Here is a 23,646-nt window from a genome sequence, read left to right as displayed (position 1 = left end):
CTTGCATAAACTTTCATAGTTGTGGAGAAGTCAAGTATCTATGTTCCAGCAGGCAAAATAGGAGGTGTCAGTGTAAGCTGGATAGCTGCAAATGCATTCTGATTGACTGTCTTGGGGGGCAGCATTGCTGTATGTTGTTCCTGGCTCGTCTTTCACTTGTACAGTGTTAAGATGAAGCATGTGAAAGGAGGTCCAGGCCTCCAGAAGTGGCCGTTTACATCATAGGGCAGTATCTTCCATACTTTTCTGCACATTTTCCAAGTCTGGATCCCCAAACTTCAGACAAACATCTTAAATGACCTGATTTTCAGAAGTACTACTTACTGCCCCTCTAAACATCAGCCCTGCCTTTCCTCTTCTGTTTCTAAACAGGATAGCCAAATTCATCGTTTCTGTGTGATAAGCTTCATGGATGAATCCTGGCTCCACTGAAATCAAATGGAGTTTGTCAGAGGACTTCAGTGGGCCAAGATTTTTTCTCCATGTTGTAGGTGTCAAAACTCTAATTCGTTTTTCTGGGGGCATTTTTTCTTAGCTGTAAGGATGTGTTCTGTTGGGAATCTCCTTTGTTGCAAAAGAAATGCTATTTGATGCAATCCCAGTATACATTTGCAGAATGAAAAGTCTGTATGGAACTTTTTATTAAAAAAAAGGAAAAAAAATCTTTTCCAGTTACATCCCCCTCCCCCAGGTAATATTTACTTGCTTTCCACTATCAGCTCTGCAGACATTGGGACTGGACTAACTTGCCGGTTCCTTGATTTTAATTACAAACTTGGTTGGAATGATCAGTTCAAGAAAACATTATCAAAGACTTTTGTTAACATTTTGCATCATAAAATCTGAGTATTTGGAACTTTTGAAAGCATAAAATGCCTTTTTTCCCTCCTTAGCAGCAAATGGAGAAATGTTTTGCTGCTTGAAGTCAGTTCAGCATTGCCCCGCATGGTGGCAGTGTTGTACAGTCCTGTCTGGGGGGAAGTACGGCGTGTGTGGGAACCTAGCAGTGCAGTGCTCTGCTCCACATCCCAGGCTGAGTTCTGCTCAGGATTTGTAGCGTCATTTCTTCTAAGTCCGCCTATGACATATTAAAAAAATGTGTCTACTGAACTGAAGGCCTGTCTGCATTACAGGATGTACTGTGTTAAGGCAGAGCTCTGTCTTCCTTGTATGGATGACTTTGTCCAAACCATGCTATATAACCATAGTTCAGCCTGAGGGCACATGGTTCTTGCAGGGCAGAACCATGTTTGGTGATATATGCCATCTGATCGACAGGGCAACCCTACATGGATAGGCATGGGATTCATCTCTTTACCTCTGTGCACACAGCAGGAAAATCTAAGACAGTTGCACACTGAACTAGAGGATTTTATGGGGAAAAAACCTCTAATTAGCCTGTTCAGGAGGGAACTTGGGAGATGAATTTTGTGTTTGCAAATTAGGCTTGTCCGCATGATCTAATAAAAAGAAAATCAAAAAGCAGATATACAGCTCTGAAGGAAAGGGATGATGTGGATGATAAGCAATGTTTGTGTCTGTTTAGATGTACAGGGCTCCTGATAAAGTGCTAAGTCCATTTAAACTGCATATCATGGGAGGTGATAGATTTTAGGGGATGCACAGGTGTTTGCTTGTTCTGCTGTTTTATCTCCCTAGGTAACTATCAGTGTCAAAGGCAAGGGCTATGTCGATCCTGGCTATGATCTAGTTCAGCTGCTGATTCCAGGACATATAGCTTTAAAGAAAACCAGCTAATATTGCAAGATTGATGAAAAGTAATGAAAATTAGCAATGCAGTGTCAATATAAAACACAATTGTGTCGTGTCAGAGAGAATTTATGCCCGCACCGTGGCTAACTGTCAGGAGGCAAGCCTATAAGATAGGCACCAAGTGGCATGTTCATGCCAGGTTCATGAAGGAGGCAAGGCTTTTGGCTAGCAGTAGCGATAGCAACCTGGCTACAGCAACACCAGCACTTAAAAATGATGAACACTTTCTATAGCTGGATATTTTTTATTAGCTTTATTCATGGATCGTTTAGGAGTTAAATATTTGACTTCCTTCACAACTTCTCAGCCACGTGCAAATCTTTGCTATAGTGAAGAGTGGGATTCTTGGCTGATTACATGATTCCAGAATATTTGGCTTAAGAAAAAACAGCTAATGTTGCAAGACTGATGAGAAATTAATGAAAACTGGCAGTGATAATTATATAAAAAAAACCCCTCTCACAATTGTTCATGTCTGTTAAACATGGGATATACCATAATATGGTTTTGTCTGTTGAGGCATGATCAAACTATGGTTTAATACTATGCTATCCCAGCATCATTTATTCTATAGACATTCCAATGAACATTGCAATATAGACTCTGCCAGATAAATGCTTTTTAGAACACATCTTTTTCTGTGTCATTTTGTATATCTAGCTAAAGGAAGACTTTTCTACAGTAAAATAAAAAGGGTTATTTAATTTCATAGCGCCAAACAGTTTTGGGAAGTGTCTTATAGCGGTGATTAGCTGCTGGAGAAAAGTTTTTTAAGTCACAGAATTACTATGGAAGACTGTTTTCCCTTTTCATAACTGGTGCTGGCCATGAGAAGTCCATTAACTTTTAAAGGTGAAAGTGATGTAAAATGATTTGAATAGTAATTCTGTCATGGAATAAAATGTACTGAAATCTTTCAGTACAAGGAGAGTGTTTAAGTGAGAAATATGCCTATTTTTTGTTGACGGTTCAACAATTACTGTTTGTATGGTTAAAAGAAGTCATTAAACAGTTTAGTTAATTTGTTGCCTTGCAGCTTAACACAAGACTGTAGGAGCCCACTTTTCACTTTCCTTAGCTTTTGGACAGCTGTATTGCAGAAGGATGTCATTAAAAACAGCAAAGTTTGGTCAGCTGAGCCACATTACACACCTGGCTTGTATGTGTTTGCAGGTTGGCAGTTGTGTACATCTCACACAATCATGCCTGGCTGGACTCACCGTCTCCCAGAAAGATACTTTAAAAGGCTTTGGAGTGAGTGTTGATGCTTACTTTGTCTGTAGGTCTTGCTGGGTGGAGCTTGCAGGTAGTTGCAGGTAGGTGCTGTCAAGTGTGTCTTTTTGCAGTGGTAGGTAACAAACCAACAGTTTCATTACAAAGGAATATATGCAACACAGAGTTGTTACAAACTGGCAAGCTGGCAAGTTTCTACTTAATAGTGAGACTGCCTTAAAAATATGCTTCTTTTCACTTAACTAATATTTAAACTGCATTAGGTATTTTGCCTTTCAACATCAGCATTGTTGATTTTGGTGAACTAACTCCTGTGCTAATATTCTTTTCAGGTGATGGACTATAACATCAACCTTGGAAAACACCTTCTTCCCTTGGTGGTGCAGGTGTTGAAATATTGCACTTGTCCTCAGCTAAGGCATTACTTTCAGCAGCCTCCTCGCTGCTCCCTCTGGTCCCTCAAGCCTCACATTCGGCAGATGTGGTTAAAGGCTTTACTTGTCATTCTTTATAAGGTGAGTGGCCTTAAAATGCCATCCACCTTAAAACTCACACTTCAAAGTGAAATTTACTTGCTAGAGCACCTAAATCTACTGCAAGTGAAAGGAACTATAAAGAGTTTCTCTTCTTTGGTTTTCTTACTCTGTGTATTTAATTTTAATTTGTCTCAAGTAGTTTACACTTTCATCTGTGCTAGTGACCTGTTCCTCTTGCTGTCTGTGTTGTCTTTCATACAGTTACCTGAGAAAATACTGTATAAAGTTCCAAAAGCTGATAGACAGGAAAGGTCATGGATAATAGTCTATGTAACTTAGAACTGATTTTTAAAAATTGGGTAACTTTTAAATGGGAGGGGTCAGCTTAACAACTTTTATTCTTTAGTTAAGTAATGTTTTTAGGAAGTGTTATTAAAATACAGTGTGTTTACATGCAGAAATGAAGACATAAATGCTTTTGATATGTTTAACAAGGTTCTAGCTGGCATATAGGGTGTGCAAGGAAGTAGAGACACTAGCAGTGAATGTTAACATGCAGATTGAAACAGAGTTTTTGGAGAACAGTTCTGATATGACCTTTTTCAGTATTATTAATAATTGGTTTTGTAATTAAAAAGGCAAGGAAATATCTGTAATAAATATCTGTACAAAGCTGAAAACAGTCCTGCTTCTTGTGATGTATTTAGAAATGTACGACCAAAGTAAGGCAAAGGGCATCCAGCTGACAATATTCTTGTCATTTTTGTATTTTACTGCCTAAATGTTTATCCAAAGTTAGTTTTTAAGCTGAAGTTTTTCCCTTTCACTCAACAGTACCCCTATAGAGACTGTGAAATCAGCAAGATTGTACTTCACCTAATCCACATCACAGTCAATACCCTCAATGCTCAATATCACAGCTGCAAGCCCCATGCAACTGCTGGTCCTCTGTATAGTGACAACAGTAACATAAGCCGATACAGTGAAAAGGAAAAAGGTATTTTAAGCACTCTCATTTTTATGATACTCTTTGATTTAGTTCATTAAGTGTCACTGCTGTTGTAGATAAAGGGTATGTGTGGTCTGAATTTAGAACATAGGTCTCAGAATGAAGACCAAGGTGTGATTGATCTGATCAACTATAGCCATCTATAGGAACAGAAATGCACTATTTGTCTGGAGGCTGAGCGTAGCATGGCAGCCTAACTTGGAGGAGTGTACCTAAGACTTACTAGTTCAGTCACCATGCCTGGCTAGTCCTTGGTCTTTTTTTACAAAAATATTAACTGCTTGCAAATTTGATGATGGAGAATCATGCCCACACACAGGAGACACAATCAACCTGTTACCATGTTGAGGCTATTTTCAGATTTTGGGAGTGGGTTTCATCTGACTAAGTGTAGACATCTGTATATGCTAGCTGTCTAGAATCCAGAGTTAAGAGGAAAAACAGGGACTTTTGGAGTGCATATCATTTCATCCCAAAGCAGATGGTCAAAATAGTGAATGCTATATAGTACCTAGTTTATAGTAACATGTATAGTAGCAAATAGTAGATGTTGAAATATGAAGATGATAAATCAGTCTATGGTTTGTTTTCTCTCTGACTGTGAAAGGATCTGAAGTTGACCTAGCCTAGATACAAACATGTATGATGTAGATGTCTAAGGGCAGAGGAGCATGCTTCCACCCCCAGAATCTGTGTCCAGTTGTTAACTTTTCTGTATGTGCTTGCCAGCTGTAACAAAGGTACTGTGATGTTGTGAGCTGGTGTAAATTTAGGTCCCGAGAAGTAATATGTGTCACTGAATGCGATTCCCTACAATTGCAAAGTTTAATATGTGATAAGTTTATCTGATCAAAGCTTAAAAGGTTCTTTTGATGTTAAACTACAGCTACCTTTTAGTCATTTATTATTTACATCCTCCTTTTCAAACAGTCTTCCTAGTGTGCAAAAGGCTAGCACAAATTTTAGCTGAAAAGCTAAAACTGAAGCTAGGCTTCAGATAACTGTGAACTTGCCATGAATTTATCTTTGCTTTAAGCTGTAGAAGTGAGTTAGGGTGATTTCAGAACATTAAGGGTAGTAGTAACACATTTATGAAGTGGATTCTGTGTCTGGGTTGATTATGAGAAGTTTCCAAGACTAAGTGAAGTGCTTAGATACTCAACTTGCTGTTCAGTGAGTACCAAGTTAGGTTTAGAAGATCTGGTGTTTCAATCCTGGATCTGACCTTGATTTCCTGGATGGCCTTTTGTCTCACTTCATCACTGTTTCCCCAAGTTTAAAGTAGGGTGAGTGAATAACATTTACTTGCTTCCCAAAGCTTGTTATGAAGGGTTTGGGACTGCTCAGAGGTAAAGGACTATAAAAGGGCAAACTCTTACTTTGTAAATGCTGACTTAATCAAAGGGGTGAATCTCCTCCTTTGCTGAAGTTGTATGGAAGGGCAAAAAGAGGATGTACAGAAGTTTTCCTCCACCTGCAAGAAGCAGCAACATCATTCCATAGGCATGTGGAAAGCTGAAGCCCCTTTCACCTTTCCTAAGGAGGCTGGTTTAGTCTCTAGCCAGGTAGTATGTGAGCTGCTGTCCTCAGTAAAGGTGATGTTTAGATGATCAGCATGAGAATTTTGTTGTTAGGCAGCAAAAATCCCTGTGCCAACAATGGATTTTCCCAGTACTGAACATCTGTCCTAATTTTTCTGCTGCACTTTGTGACTGGGCTCATGGCAAGCGTACAGATTGTTGTAGAGCTGCTGATGAATCCTGTGAGAAAGACTGGGGGGGAAATTTGATGCATACGACATAGAGCTAAAAGTGATCTCCCAGCTCATTAAGCCCAGTCCCTGCAGAAATCTGTATTATCAACTAATTTTGTTAATTTTCTGGTTTCATCTTATCGGTTGGCGCTTGATGCTTTTAGGTGGTGTTCCATAATTTCACATCTAATAGAAACTTTCCGCCAATTTCAAAGTTAAATATATTAATGTCTAGTTTATGTCTTCAGTTTTAAGACATTATTACTCTTGGGCTTACTTGTCTCCTCTTCATTCCTAGACACCAAACACAGTCCCCCTCAATGTTTATTTACTAGAGTAAACAAGGCAAACTCTTTTTGGTTCTTCTCTTAAGATGAGTGCTTTATTTACTTTAATGCCCTAGTAGTGTTTCTTGTTTCCTTGGAGGTGCCTCACTAGATACATGACAGACTTGGATTTTTCCCTTTTTGTAGTTGTTTCATACAAGTGACATATGGTAATTGTTTGATGGATGAATAGACTTGGATCTTTCTTCTTCTCTGCCATCTCCAACTGCAAGGTCTCAAATTAGAGCATAATGTTTTGCTATTACATCCTACATCAATCATCTCATTATTCATAGTTAGATCTCATTCTATTACTATTACTGGCTTCCTAGGATCCTCCTTATGTTGGTCATATTTGTATTTTTGTATTGTAGATTTAATAACACACTCCTGTATTTTCTCTCCAAGTGGCTGACTGAAATATTTAAAAACTGGTGCTAAGACCGTTCTTGTAGAACTCCACAAGTGAACTCCTTCAATTTTTTTTCACTTTCCTATTTTGCTAGTTCATTACTCACTTTGCAGTTCTTGTACTAATTCCTATCTCTTTCAATATACTAATTCTCATTGAGCGCTATGGTCAGTTATATACTAAAGTCGGTGTCCAGGTCTACTGTTTTTCTTCCTTCTAAAGAATCTGTTGTCTTATTAGTAGAAAAAAATCAGGTTATAATGGTAAAAGCTTTGGCATACTTTTGTTGCATTGTATTGTATTTTTCCATTTACCTCTGTCCTTTCAGACCTTAAAAAATCAAAATGCAACAAGAATGGCAAAGGATATACTTGGGATATGCATTTCTTTACAAACTTCAGATGATTCTTCATTTTCCAATTAAAAACTAATTTAAACTAGCTGAGGATTTGTTACATAGACTGTTTTTCATTCAAGGAGCTGCACTCTCTTAAGAGTATTAATGGTTTTTCTTTCTCCAGCAGAGGAAGACAGTGTTTTTGATGAATCTGATATTCATGATACACCAACTGGACCTTGCAATAAAGAGTCTCAAACTTTCTTTGCAAGACTGAAAAGAATTGGTGGCAGCAAAATGGTGAAATATCAACCAGTTGAGATGAATGCTCAGAGAAGTATGAATTTTTATCAGCATAAACTCATGCAGAAATACATGTTAGATTCAAGCTATCACCTTTTTTTGAAGCTTTTGTTGCACTGCATAATTTAAATACAAAGAGACTGATTTTTGAGAGCAGGTACTCTCCATTTCTCTGAAATGAATTCTCTTCAAGGCATCTCAAAATAGACACTCCAAAATGAAACATGTAAACATGTTTAATGAAAACATGTAAAATCAGCAGTTGTTTTCTGAAAACTTAAGCTCTTTAGAATATCGGAAGGTTTCTTAAGAAGGCTTGTTGTAATCTTTTTCTACCATTTGGTTGAAAATTTTTGTTCAAATTAATTTTTTTTCACAGAAATTGGCTTTTTCTTTGTGTGGAACTCTAGGACAAGCAAATTTTGTTGCTACAAATATGCTAGTTTTTCATTAGATAAAAGAATCAATTGCCGGTTTCCAAAAAATAGAAAAGAGTTCTGTTTACAGATTTAGGATTCTGAAATGAACATCCTAAAAATTAAAGCATCAAAGAGCTTCCCTGCTCTCTCTCTCTCTTTTTTTTCTTCCAAATATTTGCGTGGGGAGAAAAACATTCTGACTAGAACAAACATCTGCTTTAACTTTTCTTGAAGCTTTTTCGCATGGTGACTGATATGTGGAGTGTTTTGAAATATGGGGCTGATAATCATCAGGGATATTATGTGTTACTCGGATACATGTCATTAATGATAATGTTTTTAAATGTTCACATGGCAGAATATAAGTCCAGTGGTAGCACCAGTGAGCATACCTGTGCTCGCTTTACTGCTGTTAGGATGGGAAACTATGACTATGAGATGAGATAGACCCCAGCAGAGACTAGCAACTAAGATTTCTGGAGGAATAATTTTCTGGACAGCTGTCTGTGCTGAATCTTGTGCTGCCACATCCTCACTGCTATTGCTACCCTCACTTCTTGAATTAGAAGCACCCTGGTTAAGCCTACCTGTGCTGCCATAAATAATACATAGATGTGCTCTAATATGCATTGTGCACAATGCTGTAATCAAAGATTGTATTGAAAACTCTTTGAGGTTATCTGTGTAACTCATTTGTTGTTTCACCTCTCATGCATAAGGCAGCCATCCCAAGTGGCTGCAGAAATTACTGTTCTGCACCATCTTCTATTTGATACATAAGATCAAGTGGACCATCTTCAGGGTACATCTGTCCAGGATGAGTAGAATTATTTATATAGTAACGTTTTTGTTGTTTGTTGTAAAAATCTATGTAATATAGCTCTGAGGTTAAAACAAATCTTCAGCAGTTTTGACTGATGTGCAACTAATACTGGGTTTCTATCTGAAATGCCAGTTACATGCTGAATTGTGAGATGAAAATGAAAATACCTGCCAAAAGTCTCCAACTGAGATAGTATCAGCTCTTTCTGTTTTAATCAGGTGAAATAGAGCTGGCTGAATATAGAGAGACGGGGGCCTTACAAGACAGTATTCTACGCTGTGTGAGAGAAGAAAGCATTCAGAAAAAAAAACTGCGCTCTCTAAAACAAAAATCTCTTGATATAGGGAATGCAGACTCCCTGTTGTTTACATTAGATGAACATCGTAGGAAGTCCTGCATAGACCGATGTGACTTAGAAAAACCACCTGTCCCTGCTGCTTACACCATGCACAGACAGAATGATTATGGACGATCTCGGCAGAATTCTTCTACCAAAACTGAAAATATAGAAACACAAGAAAATCCCCCTCCTACAGAGAGTTTTCAGGAAACAAGAAGACCTGTCATACCAGAAGTCAGGTTAAACTGCATGGAAACCTATGAAGTGAAAGTGGACTCTCCGGTTAAACCTTCTGATCCCAAGGAGGATTTAGATCTGATAGATTTGTCCTCTGACTCAACATCGGGTCCTGAAAAGCATTCAGTCCTCTCTACTTCAGACAGTGACTCTTTAGTCTTTGAACCACTTCCTCCGCTTAGAATAGTGGAGAGCGATGAAGAAGAAGAAGCAACAAACCGCTTAAACGACGAGGTTGCTGCCAAAACTGCCGTGTCATCTCCCTCAACTCCTATCAATGCCTCTGCACTCAGCCTCAGCACAACCCCTCTGGTCCAGTTCAGCATTGAAGATTGCTCCAGAGACTTTAGTTCCAAGGATGCAAGCAACAGTGCTTCAGGAGGAAAAGAGGAGATCCCTTCCATTTCTCCCAGAGATCAAAAAGACTCTTCAGATTTAGCTAAGCCAGAGGAACTTCAGGACGTGTCCTGTGGGAACTCACTGACACTGAAACAGAAAAGGGACCTGCTGCAGAAGTCATTTGCCCTTCCAGAACTGTCCCTTGATGATAACTCTGAGTTCAGTGTGGAGGAAATTAGACCTAGTGGAGCAATTCCAAGCCCAAATGTTAAAACAGTCCTTATTAAAGTTCCTGAGGATTCTGAAAACCAAACAGAAAGTGATAAACTTGACACCAACACAGAGTCTGACACTGAACAAAATATGGAGCAGAAACAGGAGGAGGAGGCTGAGGAGTCAGAATTTAAGATCCAGATTGTTCCCCGCCAGAGGAAGCAGAGGAAGATTGCTGTGAGTGCCATTCAGAGAGAATACTTGGACATTTCCTTTAACATCCTAGACAAGCTGGGAGAGCAGAAGGAGACAGGTGAGCTCAACCATTGACAGCATGAAAAAGCTTGATATTGTGTGAAGCTTTTAGCAGCAAATCAGCATAGAGACAGGCATATATAGAACATCTGATGTGATCTGAGCTAGCTGAATACTTTTAGGGCTTCTGTTCCTCACTGCTGATACAAACTGTCAGGGGAATGTACTAGTTAGACAGTTATTGTACATGAGGAAGGGTCCATTTAAAAGGAAGTTTGAGCTCAATCACAAAAATATTGACTCTGACATCAAAGTTGGGGAATGGAACTCCATGTATTAAAGATATCAGAAAAATTATCCTACTTGTGCCTTTTATCCTTAAAACCTGTTAATCTAGTCCATGCTGCACTAACTATCTTTTGTGTGTAGTGCTTTCGGACTGGACTTTTCCTTCTGCAGACACAAGGCAGTAGAAAGCAAATTGGATCATATAAGGGTAAAATGGGGCAGACTGTAGGCTTCGTCAGAACTAAGAGCAATTGGAAATAACTGCAGTTTGCCTTTAGGTTCAGATATTTCCTCATATTTTGTTTTTATACACTAAAGAATTTTTTGGCCTTCTTTGTACATGGATGTTTACAAAGTTTATAAGGCCTGTTTTTGTCAAAGATTTAAAGTTCAAGCATAGTTTATGGGAAAAAACATACCTTATTTCTGTGTATCCCTGTGTATCATGTAGGTCATTTCAGTACAAGATTTTGTTACTTAGTTTTTCAGGTGGAGGAGGAGTGTATTTTAACTGGGCGTTCAGATCCCAATTGGATATGTAAAAAACAATTTCAAGGTGTGTATTCTGCTGCCTCCTCACTTCTGTGGCTGTTTTTTCTTTCAGGATATTTCAGTTATTGACATTTTACCAGTCACTGTTGCTATTAATATAAAAAAGGAAAACATTCCTCAGGCTTCAGTTCTTTGTTGCCAGTAAAGAGAGGGGTGATACATATATATTCTTGACCTCACTTCTTTCTGGGAACCATACTAAAATTTCTTACTATGATTCATGAAATTATGATGTTTCAATTTTGCATGGACAAATCATTCAGTTTGATCATAGTTATGCTGTTCCCTTTATGTTTGAGGCCTGACGTCCCATTGTGGTTCCAGTAAGCTAAAGAACTTCTGCCACTTTGTAAAACAAATAAAAAGCAAGTGCTTCTGAACCTTCCACATAGGTTCTTACAGAATAATGGCCATAACAGAACTGCATGTTTAGACTCAGATGCTTTTTTACCTTTTGGCAATCAGAAAGGACTAGTTTTCATGCATAAGTTTGCTAACATCCTTGGAACTGTGCTTGGAAAGGCTGCCCCAGTTCTGACACACCACCTGGAACCTAGAATTATAGCGTTTACTCATGTGATAGTTGTTTAGTTACATGCATCTGTCATCCAAGAGGAGCGTAAAACATTCACAATGACTCATTAAGTATTCATGGATGTTATAGGTTGATACCGGCAATTCAGATAACTAGGTAATTCAGTGATTTGGGCAGATTAGTTTCTCTCTTTATAAGTTCTGTTTTGCTTTGTTTATCCTTATTGATTAGTTTATTTGAGAACATATTTATTGTAATTCATTTATGTAGCCTTAACATCACCATTATAATTTGCCAGTTATAATTTTGGCTGTCTAAGCTTGAATAAGACTTCAATTATATTTGCATATTGTTTAGAAAGGCTTCTGATCTATGAATTAAATATCCTAATGGGTTGTTTCTTCAAGTGAACAATTCTGGGGTACAGAGTTCCCTGCATGAGACTTTTTACAGCACAAATGCATATTCATTTTGTATTGGATATGTTGAAATTGGGCAGCAATACTTTTTTGCTTTATTCTTTCTATATTGACAATATCGGTTATCATAAAATGAAACGTTAGCTTTAATAGTGTTTTTAATGAGTCCTTCTGTTCTTTGAATCTTTATGATCAACTGCTAGGTTGACAACCTTTTGGACGAAAACCGTTGGAGATAAAGCTTTTAAAAGATGCTAGTCTATCACTTAAACTAGGTTTACATCAGTGATACATCTCTCTTTTCTATGTTGGTGGTCCTAATGATCACCCTCTGAGTGGGATCAAAATCAAATTCTGTGTGCATTTATTAATTCTGAACTCTAAGAGCCATACATACAAGACTCCTTTGAACAATGATTTAAGTAATAAGACCCCTATGCCTCTTTAATAATTACCACACACTGAATCATTTTAAAACTGCGGGGAATGCCAGATGGAAAAAGGAAGATTGAAAAGATGTGAAAAAGGCATCCAGGGAGAAAGCTGATGGAAAATGTTTATTGATTCTAAATCCTGAGAATTTAAGCACCATTTCTATATGCAGATCCTGCTGCGAAAGGACTTTCAACTCTGGAAATGCCCAGAGAATCATCTTCTGCACCAACCCTTGAAGCAGGTGTGCCAGAGACAAGTATTCACTCTTCCATGTCAAGTAAGTTTACCACTGTTTTGAGGACTATATCTCGGTTGCTGCACTTGTACATCAGATACATAAAGTATATGGCAAATGCTTCCTCCTGAATGTTACTGATACTTGGAAATACAGCTATGTTAGGTATTCAGGTTAGGTCAGTTATCTCTGATGGTCAGCAGGATGTTAGCAGTTAGTGGCTGCGGAATTTTCTGTTGTGAAATGGCAAACTTGACAAATGTGGTTTTCCTGCCTTAGAGAAGATGGCAGCTTAAGAGAAGAGACTTCTTGGAACACCTTCACAGAATCCAGAACAGCATGTCCATCTAGATAGTGTTAAGTTATGCATCTGAGGGTTGATGGGGCAAGACTACTGCTGGTAGAAAAGGGAGGGGAAGTGGTGACCTGCTTCGACAACAGTGAGCTGCTAGATCAGCTCAGTCTCAGTGAACGGGACTTTCAGATTGATGTAGAAAAGTTAACTTAATTTCTGAAATTTAGCATCTGCTGATTTGATTGGAAGGGGTATCTGGCCTGTTAAAGGATGATGTTACTGTGAAAATGCCAGATAAGGACTCAGAATGCAGGTTTCCTCTCCAGTTTTACCACAAGCATCATGTGTGATGTGCGTCTCATAGTCTGCGTTGAACATTTTTTGGCTACCTAGTGACCCAGATGGAATTTACTAAAGTAGTGAAAGGGGTGCTAGTTAGGATGTATCTCTGTCTGGTTTCCCTGAGTCCTAGGTATTTCTGTAAATTCCAGTATATGGACTCTGGAATAGTACCAACATCATATACAGCCTAAATTCCTTTGTAAGTATGCCTTTCTTCTTTCTGTGTTCCTCAGTTTCTAATTGTAAAAAGCAGGCATTAATACTTCCGTTGTGCCTCTTGTCTATTCAGATTGAAATATTTTTGGTGTTTTACTATGAGCCTTTACAGTGCTTAGTATAATAAGACCCGATCGTGATTGTCAGCACAAGGCACTTCCTATAACACAAATAGGTAACGTTGCTTATATAGCCAGTGCATGGCCACAGAAAGCATATGTCATCAAACAGTTGTCATGGGAAGATACTGCCTTTGGACTTCTCTTTTTGTGTAGAGAATTCCACGGAAATGGAAGAATGAATGACCAGATCACTAGCTAACACATGAAAGTATCACCAGCTAATATATGAAAGTTATCTGTCCTCTCACAGTTGTTAGGTTACCTGTCAAAAATCTTTTCAAGGAAAGCTTTCCTCCCCCTCTCTCTGATCAGTCATAGGCATGAAAAGTCCCTTGCTATTCTGCAGCAACCAGCCTGGCTCTAATGTGTCTCCAAGGCTTGCAGGTTTCTGGGTTTTTTGTTTTTTGGATTTTTTTCTTCAATATTTGAAATCACAGCTGTCCCTGAAAAAAATCAGGTAAATAACCCTGGAAATCTAAACCTGCTCAACAGTAGTCTGATAATGTGAAATATGCATGAAAAGTTTTAATTACAATCATAAAAGCTGTTAAGAAAATTCAAAGAGATAATTTTCTAGATTTTGACAGTCATCTGCACTCCAAGCAGTCTTGTCAGTTCTAACGTTAATTGCTGTTCTTTCATCAGGAAATTCTGTGCTTGATAAAGTGATAAAGCATCTATTTAAAATCCTTGCCCTGGAGACGATGAAGATTATATTTTACTCCTAATTTGATATGAAAGGCAGCTGCAAAATAACTTAAAGTCAAACATTGAATGGTCTCTTGGTTTGGTTCAGTTCTACAAGGACTGTTTTGCAGCAGGGTTGGAGGAGTTTGTTGTACTTGGACCAAAAATAGAGTTAAAATGTACTCTGATGCATTGGAAGGAAATAATGAGGGAAAACTTAAAATACTTCTCCTAATAAAGTTGTTTTCAGCGTGCAGATTCCCACTGAAGTTGTTGTTGTGCTTATTATTACCCTGTGCCTGTATTTGTTTTGCTAGGAAATTCTCTGCTTTCTCTGAATTTGAAACTTTCAGTTACAAAATGAGTAGAGCCAGTTTAGGACCAAGACACTGAACCCCTTAAAGCTTTTGGAAAATTGTGGTTTATCCCTTGTTGGTAGTTTTTTATTGCAGTTAATAGTGTGAAAGACTGGGTTTATTTTCAAAGCTTAGCCGGTTATTACTAGGAATTTTAGAACTAAACCACCTGATGTACCACATTAATACTGTTTTTAAATGATGTTGGATGTAGTTGTAGATGAAAATGATCATAAGAAGAAGATTTTGTTTTGTTATCCTTGCTTTAAGGAAGCACTCAAAGCATCCAGGAAAGCACTTAAATGTATACTTAAGGCAACATATTCAAAAGCTTTGCTTGATGGAGATGCATGTAAGCACAGTCTCACATGCCATGTTTAACTGGGGTCTAAGACTGTCTTCACGCTGTGAACCATGATTTTGGTTTCAGTGGCAGAAATACATTGTTCAGACTCAACTGGTGAAGTGAATGTGTTATGCTCGTTCAATATGACCTCTCCTATGAAAGAGAAAAGTAAGAAAGTCAGGAGCGTTGTGTGATCTGTTTCTTCTTGCATTTAAGGACTGAGAAAATACATGACAATAGCAGTCCTAAATTATAAGCCTACAGTGTGTTTTTTCTGGGAGCATTGTCCAGTGAGACATCTGTTAAAACACAAAGTAATGCCCATTTAAAGAAGTACTGTAAATAGCCAAATGAGAAAACAGCAAATGCTAGTTCCTTGGTAGGTATAGTCATATAAGAGGAATGGTGAGGAGAAAAGGTAGAACAAAGGAAGTTATAAAGGTGGGGACCTATCTGCAAAGGTGTGCTGGCCTCATTCTTCAGAAGAATGTGCAGTGTTATGCCCGAGTGGTGGGTATTCAGGAGGCCTGTTCACATTGCCTTACCCACGAAGGGTGCTGATGGTTTGCAGTCAGTGAATGTTTTTTCTCCAGTGAGCAAGAATAGAGTACTCCCCCATACTTTGCTGGGTGGAGATTGAGCTTTCTTACTCAGCACGTTGCATGCAAGTGAGATTCAAGTGTATATTTATCACCCGTCAGCATGGGAGCTTTGTGGTGGTGTCTTACACCTCACAGATATCTGGTGTTTTGAAGAGCTTTCATGACATGTGACAAAAAGGCACTGACAATTGGCATAGTGGGTGAGATCTTGGATCCAAGTCATTTATGATATATATATCTGAGGCCAGAATTTCATCCCATATAATTGTGTGAGAAGTGCATATTGCCTTGAGCAAGATCCTCATAGCAAGCAATTCATGTCCTGTCAGTATTTATCTCTTCCTGATTGGTAAGATCAGGAAATAAGAGTAGTTTTACATGTTGTGTGAGCCCCTGAACTCTTGCATTTCTGACTTGCAGCTCAGTTCAGACAAATGAAAAGAGGCTCTTTGGGAGCTCTGACAATGAATCAGCTAATGAAGAGACAGCTGGAACACCAGTCTAGTGCTCCCCACAATATCAGCACCTGGGATACTGGTGAGCTGCATTTCTCTGTTCTTTATTTTTATTCCCTTAAAACAATTATTCTTCGTCTCAATCAATATTAAAAAAGTGAGTATTTCTGTTCAGCCATTGGAGAGAAGTAATCAAGCTCAGGTCTAAAGTGGAATTGTATAATGGGTGCAAGATTCTCAGACGGTATAAATTGGTATAGTTCAATAATTGGGATATAACCCCTTTGGTACAGTGGTCCCCACTATTTTGTACATTACTTGGATGAATTCCTGGCCTCACTGAATGGAATGGAAGTATCACTATTGACTTCATTAGGTACAGGATTTCATCCCTGCTGCATGGAATCATTTGTTTGCATATGCATTTACAATGGTGCTGGTACACTAAACATTTGCACCTTGTATCAGCCAGTTTCATTTCCCTTTAGAGAAGTTTCTGCCAGCTCATACTGAAGGCTTGAAGCTTCTAGTCAGTAATTGACCTGTTTTTTCCCCTTTAAGATTAATGCAAAGCAGGCAATGAAAACCGAATTAGGCACATAATTTCCCTGTGAACCATGTGAAGTGTTTTATTTTTTTTCTTCAATACAAGATTTTTATTCATGCCAGATGTCACTAAATAATTAATGTATGCTGGTTTGACATAGATACTAGATGATTCATTGCCCATCTTGATACTAGTGACATTACAGAACTGCGCATCTTAGGAAGTCATCGGCAGGTCCAGATGCATCCAAATCATCAGTAGGCCCAGATGCACCCAAGTAAAGGAACGTTTAAAACAATATGTGGAACTTAGTACGTTGTTGAATGAATGTCTTACTACCAGTTGTGGACAGTTGAGCTAAAAAATTTTGCTTAATTCAGTCTTCTGTCTGAAGTCCCATCAGGCTCAATCTTGTAGCTGAAGCATGGCCTAAATTATGGTATGTAGTTTAGAATTATCCTTTTTTACCCTAGTTTGCTGAGTAGCATGCTCAGTATGAGATCCTTAATTCAACGAGGTCAGAATTTGTCAATGATAGCAACTAATTACTATCAGCAGGTAAATTTGTTTATTGAAAGGACTTAGTTGGCATCATCTAGTTTCTCAGGCATAGCTTTAGAGATGAATAACTTTATACTTTCATTCTATGAGAAACAGTTGGCCTGTCTTCCAGAGGGACAAGTCAGTACTCAAACCATTCAGGAACCCTATTTTACTAATCTTGTTCCATGCCCACTAGCTTTCTTCACAACATCTATGACTTTTCCTGCCAATGTTCATTCCATCTACAGTTCTCCAAGCATAGAGATACTAAGAGAAATGCCATTTTCCAGAAAGTTTTGCATACCTCAGTCTCTCTTTCAACCATTAGCTTTAAAACAAAATTATCGTTTGGACAGTTAAAACAGTTTTTTTCAGGACAAATGCTGTGTGACTACTTGTCCTCTCAATGTCTTTTCAGGACAAATGCTGTGTGACTACTTGTCCTCTCAATGTCACACCAAGTTTTGGGACTAATTCTCAAATGGCTGCTTCTCAGGTGTAACAGCTATGAAATAGTCTTATACTATGCAAGCATATGGGAATATGTCACTTCATGTATGCTTTATATTTTTAACCATAGTAGGTGACAGTAGGTATCATTTCTCTCTTTTTCATTTCTTATTTCAAACCACTCTTTCCCAAGCTTGTTCTTTGTAAATTAAAATCATTGCATGTCTAGTCTCTGTCAGCACAAACTGTCCATGAACTTCTAGTGTCTTGGTATTTCTAAACATTATCTTAACTCTTTTTATGACTCTTCACATATTCCCTTTCTTGCTGAATCTTTACAGTTAGCACTCTCTTTCTTATTTAATGACACTTACTTTTCTAAAATGCCTTTTTTTGGTTTTACTTAATCTGCATCATTTTTCCTTCATGGACAACTTCTGCCTTTCTCTTCCTCTCATTTTCTTTTGCACTTTCTGTGCTTAAAGACTCCCCTACTATCCCTGCTAGCTGTTGTGTTTGTTTTTTGTTGTTTTAATTGTTTAAGACTTGTGGTGCAGGTAACAGATGCTGGATTTATAGTGCTGGAGGCTGAAGTTCTGTATTTATTCACAGAGCAGATACAGCATGGGAAGCGGCTCTGCAATGTCCCTGTTTGCCTAAACCCTGACCTGGAGGGACCCCCACTAAGAATCAGAGGTTAGTTCAGTGTTCATTTGACTTGATCTCCCTGCTAAGACTGCAAAGAAAGTTTTTGGTTAGTATTAAATGGAGGTGATTATTCTGCTCTGTTTAGTTGTACTGAAGTCCTCAACTGTCTTGCAGAACATTTTATTGAGACATTTCATTCAAGACAGAGACAACTCGTAAGAGGTACTGACTTTCTGCTAGTACCTACTTTGGCTGGACTTGAACTAGCAATCTGGAAGTAAAAGATGCCATATACAGACAGTGGTTGAACCTCATTTCTTAGCTTTATGAGCTCTCCTCCTTCAGAGCCAAAAATATGCAGCCTTTCTTGCATTCTTGCAACGGAGCAGCAATCTACCTGTTTGACCTGGATCATGTTTCTCCTCTTGTTGAGTGCATGGGAGAAGGACATTTTTGTTATAAGTAATTAAGTCTTATTCCAATGCTGTAGCCTGCATTATAGCAGCTTTTAGCATTTGCATGCTGCAATAGCACTTGCATCTAGAGAAGACGACAGTAAAACTTTCAAATTCATGATAGAGGAATATTTATTCAGTCGCGAGGAAAAGACTGGCTAGAAATACGTGCAAATCTACTCTTATTCCTTGTGTTCTGGATGGTGTCCTACATTACTGAAGAGTATTCTGGACTTCCTGCAGAATCATATCCTGCAGAATCTCAGGAGACAGTTAGGAAGTACTGAACCCTGTACATGCTTCCATACTTAGTAAAATGATTACTTAAAACTGTCTTTTCATGAAATCAGCTCTCAATACTCCACATAATTTGAATTCAGATACTGTGGGAGCTTCCCAGACCACTTTGCTTGGGAGATGATATTAAATTTGCTTTTCCTGCAGTAACTGGGACTATCTCATCAGAAATTCTATGAACCTCGCCTAGGTGGGGAAGCTACCTCCAGTTTCTGTAATTAAATATTGTCAGTACAGGCTAATGTTAACATTAACTGTGAATCTGCAGATAGAAGGAACTGGCAAGAAGTTTGATAACAGATTATGTCAAATGAGGTTGAACTGGGATTAAAAGAGCAGCGAACTCTTCTAAAACTTGCTTTACAAAATGAGCTTTTCATAGGTGGGTCTCCAAAATGAGATGCCCCTTGAGGCAGCTTATACGCATAATGATGATCTCTCCTTACTGAGCTCCCTGAATTCATTAGTGGAGCTGAATTGTATGGGAAAGGGAGCGATGCTGCTTCTATCGTTGCAGCTACACGTGCCAACAAAGTGAGACATTACTCCATCTTAAGAGCTGAATCCCTTTTTCTGTCTTAGTGACCTGGAGGATGAAATTGCTAACAATATTTAGATGATTTTAACTTAAATGATCATCACAAGGCACCTTAGATGGCTGGGATGTCTTGGATCAAAGCTACTGAGATGTACAACCTTATGAAGGCTTGTCAATGAGTCTGTTGCATCTGATTCATGTTTTTGAGGTTTTATTTGCAACCAGAAGAGCTAGAGAGATGCCTCCTCTATATTGGTTTTTTTTCCTGCAACTTTTGTTGTCCATTTAATGAAAGCAAAGGGTTTAAGAGGGAAAAACATTGTACTGGAGAGATGTGTTAGACTATCAGACTGCGCTGTATTGGTATAATCCTGGAAAGCAGAGTTTAGATAAGCCAGGAGCTTGAAACTTCCATTATACACAACTTTTCTTATTAAAACAAGAATTTAATTCCATCTATTGGAAGTTAGGTGCACAAATGGTGCCAAGGGCAAAGGGACACCAGCTGTCAGCATGCTCGCAGTGGCTAGAGGCCACTGGGTGAAAAACACAACTTTGCAGAAGCAAGTTGCTTGTGAAGGCTTGCAATGGAAAGCATTTCTAATCATCAGCCTTCTGATGTTCATGAAATATTTTTCAAGTCCTAACGAATTATTTTTTTCTAACAACCCTTTCCTGATTTCTCTCCCATGCCTTTGTTAGGGATGGTATGAATAGGCTGGTGACCTTGTGGCGAGATGTGTGAGCTGACTTCCTTCTTCATGTCACCAAGAATTGTGGGAAGGCAATTTCCTAGAGGCTGGGGAAGATTACAAATTTCCTGGTGTCCAGTCTCATACTAACTGTAGAATCATCCTCCCTCCCTAAAAATGAGTGAATACAATTGCATCAGCCTTCATGGAATTTTTGCTATTACCTTTTTTTAAGAATTTTTTAAAGATTTTTTTTTAATAGATAGTTCTAGATAATTGGAATAGTCTGGCAGAAGCAAGGAATGTGCCACAGCCTCTTGTAGGCAAGCATATTTCTTATTTCCTTGCAGTGTAAAGCCATTACGGCTCTTATTTAGGCATCTGCTCTTCAGACCAATGCAGGTTGGACTTCTTTTTAACTTTTTTTTTTTTTCCATACCAATTGCCTCAAGGTGCTACAAAATCCAGCTTGCTCTCAGCACCCAGTATAGTCAGTATGTTTGTACCTGCACCAGAAGAATTTGCTGATGACCAGCCCACTGTGATGACTGACAAGTAAGTGTTTTTCTCTTGGTTTCAAAGAACTGGTTGAACTTCAAAGTAATAGGTCAAGTAAACTATACATATACTTTATGGAAATATGAGGTCCATTCTATTATTCTATTATTGATTCCTGTGGGGCCCCCCCCCTTTTTTTTTATGTAAGGTAAAAGTTTTCTAAACGTTGAAAGCAAAATGTACTTTTAGTTCAACAGGAGATGTGTGAGCCTGCATAGGCAAAATGATGACGAGGCTATTGTGTGTGCATGGGCTGGGGAGGCACTTTCCATCCTTCCTTTGAAACCGGGCACTTACGCAGTAAGGGTTGCAAAATATATGTAGCCTACTAAGGGCATTAGGTGACAGAAGGTGGGTTTTTTTTTTTTTTTTTTTTTTTTTTTTAAGGTGATTGTGTAAATAGGTGAAATACTGCTCCCTGTTTTAAATCAATGGCTCCATGTGATCCATTGGAAACTATTTTTTCTTAAAAAAAAAAAAAAAAAAAAAAAAAAAAAAAAAGGCTCTTTTTTGACTTCTTATGGATTTTCCAGTGAAATAGAAAGGCATGACTAAACATCAACACTTCTGACTATTGCCAACGTAGCATTTATAATGCTTTTCTGCCTCACTGATCTCAAAAGTGTTTACAAACTTTAATTGTTTGGTTAAAGTGCCATTGAAGTAAGTGTTAAACATAAGTGTACTCATTTAATGGAGAACTAAAATAATTGGCAGAGCACCATGTATTGATTTGGTCAAAAACTGGGAAGAGAAACTGTAAGTTCTTGCTTGTGGCCCTGTGCTCAGTCCAGCAGGCAGATGTTCTGAGATGATCGCTGGTGAAAAAGAGGGCCATTGTGTAGGTTGTGACTGGAGCTAGACTTTATTGTATGACAAAGTGAACCATCCCAAAAGCAGGCTCATCTTTGGCATTACCTTTGGCGATTTCCCCAAAGTTCTTGCAACACTTATTAGCATGCAGACCAGACAATCTTGACTTCCATGACTTTGTTGGCATCTTTTCTTCCTTTTCCGTAATGAAAGCAGGAAAATTGCCTGTACAAGTCCATTAAGTTAAAATATCACAATCTATTGGAGTCATTAGCAACTGATTGATCAAATTAAGCAAGCTTTCCTACGGGGCTGAGATAAACCAGTTTCCCACATTGGTTTGCTTTTTTCATATGGTTTTGAAAGCCTGTCTCATCTCTCCTGACATCCCCCTTATGATTAGACATTAAAGAGCCATTTCAGAACTTCATCAGTTGTCTCATAGCATTTCAGGAGGGAGAAGTGACTCAGCAGCAAATCTGTCCTGTGAAAGTAGATTTCTCTGAACTCTAAGGTTCTGTGCCCCTGAGAGGTCCTTGGTTTCCTCCTTAATAGCTATAACTGCTATGGGAGCCAATCAGATTTTATAACTGTATAATTGTATATTTTTTTTCATAATTCATGATTGACAGGAAAGACAACGTGAAATTGCTGCATCGAAGATCATCTATGACTGATGTTGTCTATATCTGTACTACTAAATAGAAGGGGGCCAGGGACTGATTCCTCACCTAAGGTCAAGTGGCACATACCAGCTGATGTTCACATTACTGAGGGCTAGTCCTCACTGTAGTAGATTTCTCTTAGGTAATGCAAACGGAAGCAGTCCAATACAGAGCCAGGGAATTAACTAGCAATTACCAATGAGGGGCCCAGTACTTAGGACTGATCTGCAGCCCTCTTTTATTTACCAGTGTAGAAACAGCCAGTGCAGCTAGTGAAAAGCTTTCTACAATAGTATTTGGAAGCTATGGACTATGTTATTAACAATAGAAAGGTTACAACTACATTATTTTTCTAAGTTAATTTTGAATAGAATATACTAAATAACAATACGTTTAAAAAACATAATTATATATGTTTATGTATGTGTGTATATATATATAGTAATACTTGGATTTTAATTTATTAATACCTGTTTTTAAAACTGTTTTTTGCAGGTGCCATGACTGTGGGGCTATCCTTGAAGAATATGATGAAGAAACACTGGGCCTGGCCATAGTTGTGCTCTCAACATTCATTCACCTTAGTCCAGACTTGGCTGCACCTTTACTGTTGGACATCATGCAATCTGTTGGAAGGTAACTTCAGGACTTTTCTCTGTCTCATATGACTGAAAGACTTTTGTGTCCAGAATTGGGTTTATATAGCTTCATTATATGCTGGATACTTAAGTGCTTTGCTTGTACAAAGGAAAGGAAACCTTTGCTGATACAGTCCTACTGCTTTTGGAAACTGAATTCAGCTTCAGTATATTTGCATGCATTGTAATCTCGCCTCCAGTACCGTCTCTGAGATACTCTGGTTGCTTACCAGACTGCTTACAAAGAAGACCTAATTTAAAGTTGAGATATTTTGATATGAATGAAAAGGGCATTTTAAAACATCATGTGTCACTATGCAGTAAGACTTACTATTGAAGCATGGCAGTATCTGTTTTTCTTGATCAGTAGGGTGCAGTCAAACAACAACTCAAAACAAAGAAGCAGCTTAGCCTATAAGCAGAATCCTATCTTGCAGTGTTTCCCACTTCATTGCTCACCATTTTTTTTAGGGCATCTATTAATAAGTTGAATGGCACAGGTCCTAGCACAGATGTGTGCAGAAATCCCCTGATGACATCCTTCCACTGTGAAAACTGACTGTTCACTCCTTTCTTTTTCCTGTGTTTTCACAGTTATTTTTCTGAGCAAAGAAATTCCTTCTTCTGTCATGGCTGCTTAATTTCCTTAAGCGTCTTTGGTGAAGGACT

General features: G+C 38.4%; 1 protein-coding gene across 6 annotated transcripts in view; it reads left to right on the top strand.

The window, feature by feature from the left end:
* UNC79 (unc-79 homolog, NALCN channel complex subunit) overlaps positions 1-23,646 on the top strand; it is a 111,206-nt gene that overhangs the window by 47,856 nt on the left and 39,704 nt on the right. For 5 of the 6 annotated variants that reach the window (XM_064512149.1, XM_064512150.1, XM_064512147.1 and 2 more), the window contains 9 exons: positions 3,339-3,521; positions 4,317-4,479; positions 7,504-7,656; positions 9,083-10,306; positions 12,647-12,754; positions 16,099-16,215; positions 18,286-18,369; positions 20,756-20,858; positions 22,835-22,975. In XM_064512149.1, coding sequence (XP_064368219.1) covers positions 3,339-3,521; positions 4,317-4,479; positions 7,504-7,656; positions 9,083-10,306; positions 12,647-12,754; positions 16,099-16,215; positions 18,286-18,369; positions 20,756-20,858; positions 22,835-22,975 — 2,276 coding nt within the window. The remainder of the gene's footprint in view (positions 1-3,338; positions 3,522-4,316; positions 4,480-7,503; positions 7,657-9,082; positions 10,307-12,646; positions 12,755-16,098; positions 16,216-18,285; positions 18,370-20,755; positions 20,859-22,834; positions 22,976-23,646) is intronic. The other variant, XM_064512148.1, reaches the window with a different exon arrangement.

The sequence above is a fragment of the Dromaius novaehollandiae genome, chromosome 5 (assembly GCF_036370855.1).
Source record: "Dromaius novaehollandiae isolate bDroNov1 chromosome 5, bDroNov1.hap1, whole genome shotgun sequence".
NCBI classification, from domain to species: Eukaryota; Metazoa; Chordata; class Aves; order Casuariiformes; family Dromaiidae; genus Dromaius; species Dromaius novaehollandiae.
Note: the sequence above shows the minus strand (reverse complement) of the source record. Positions and strands in the feature narration are given on the sequence as shown.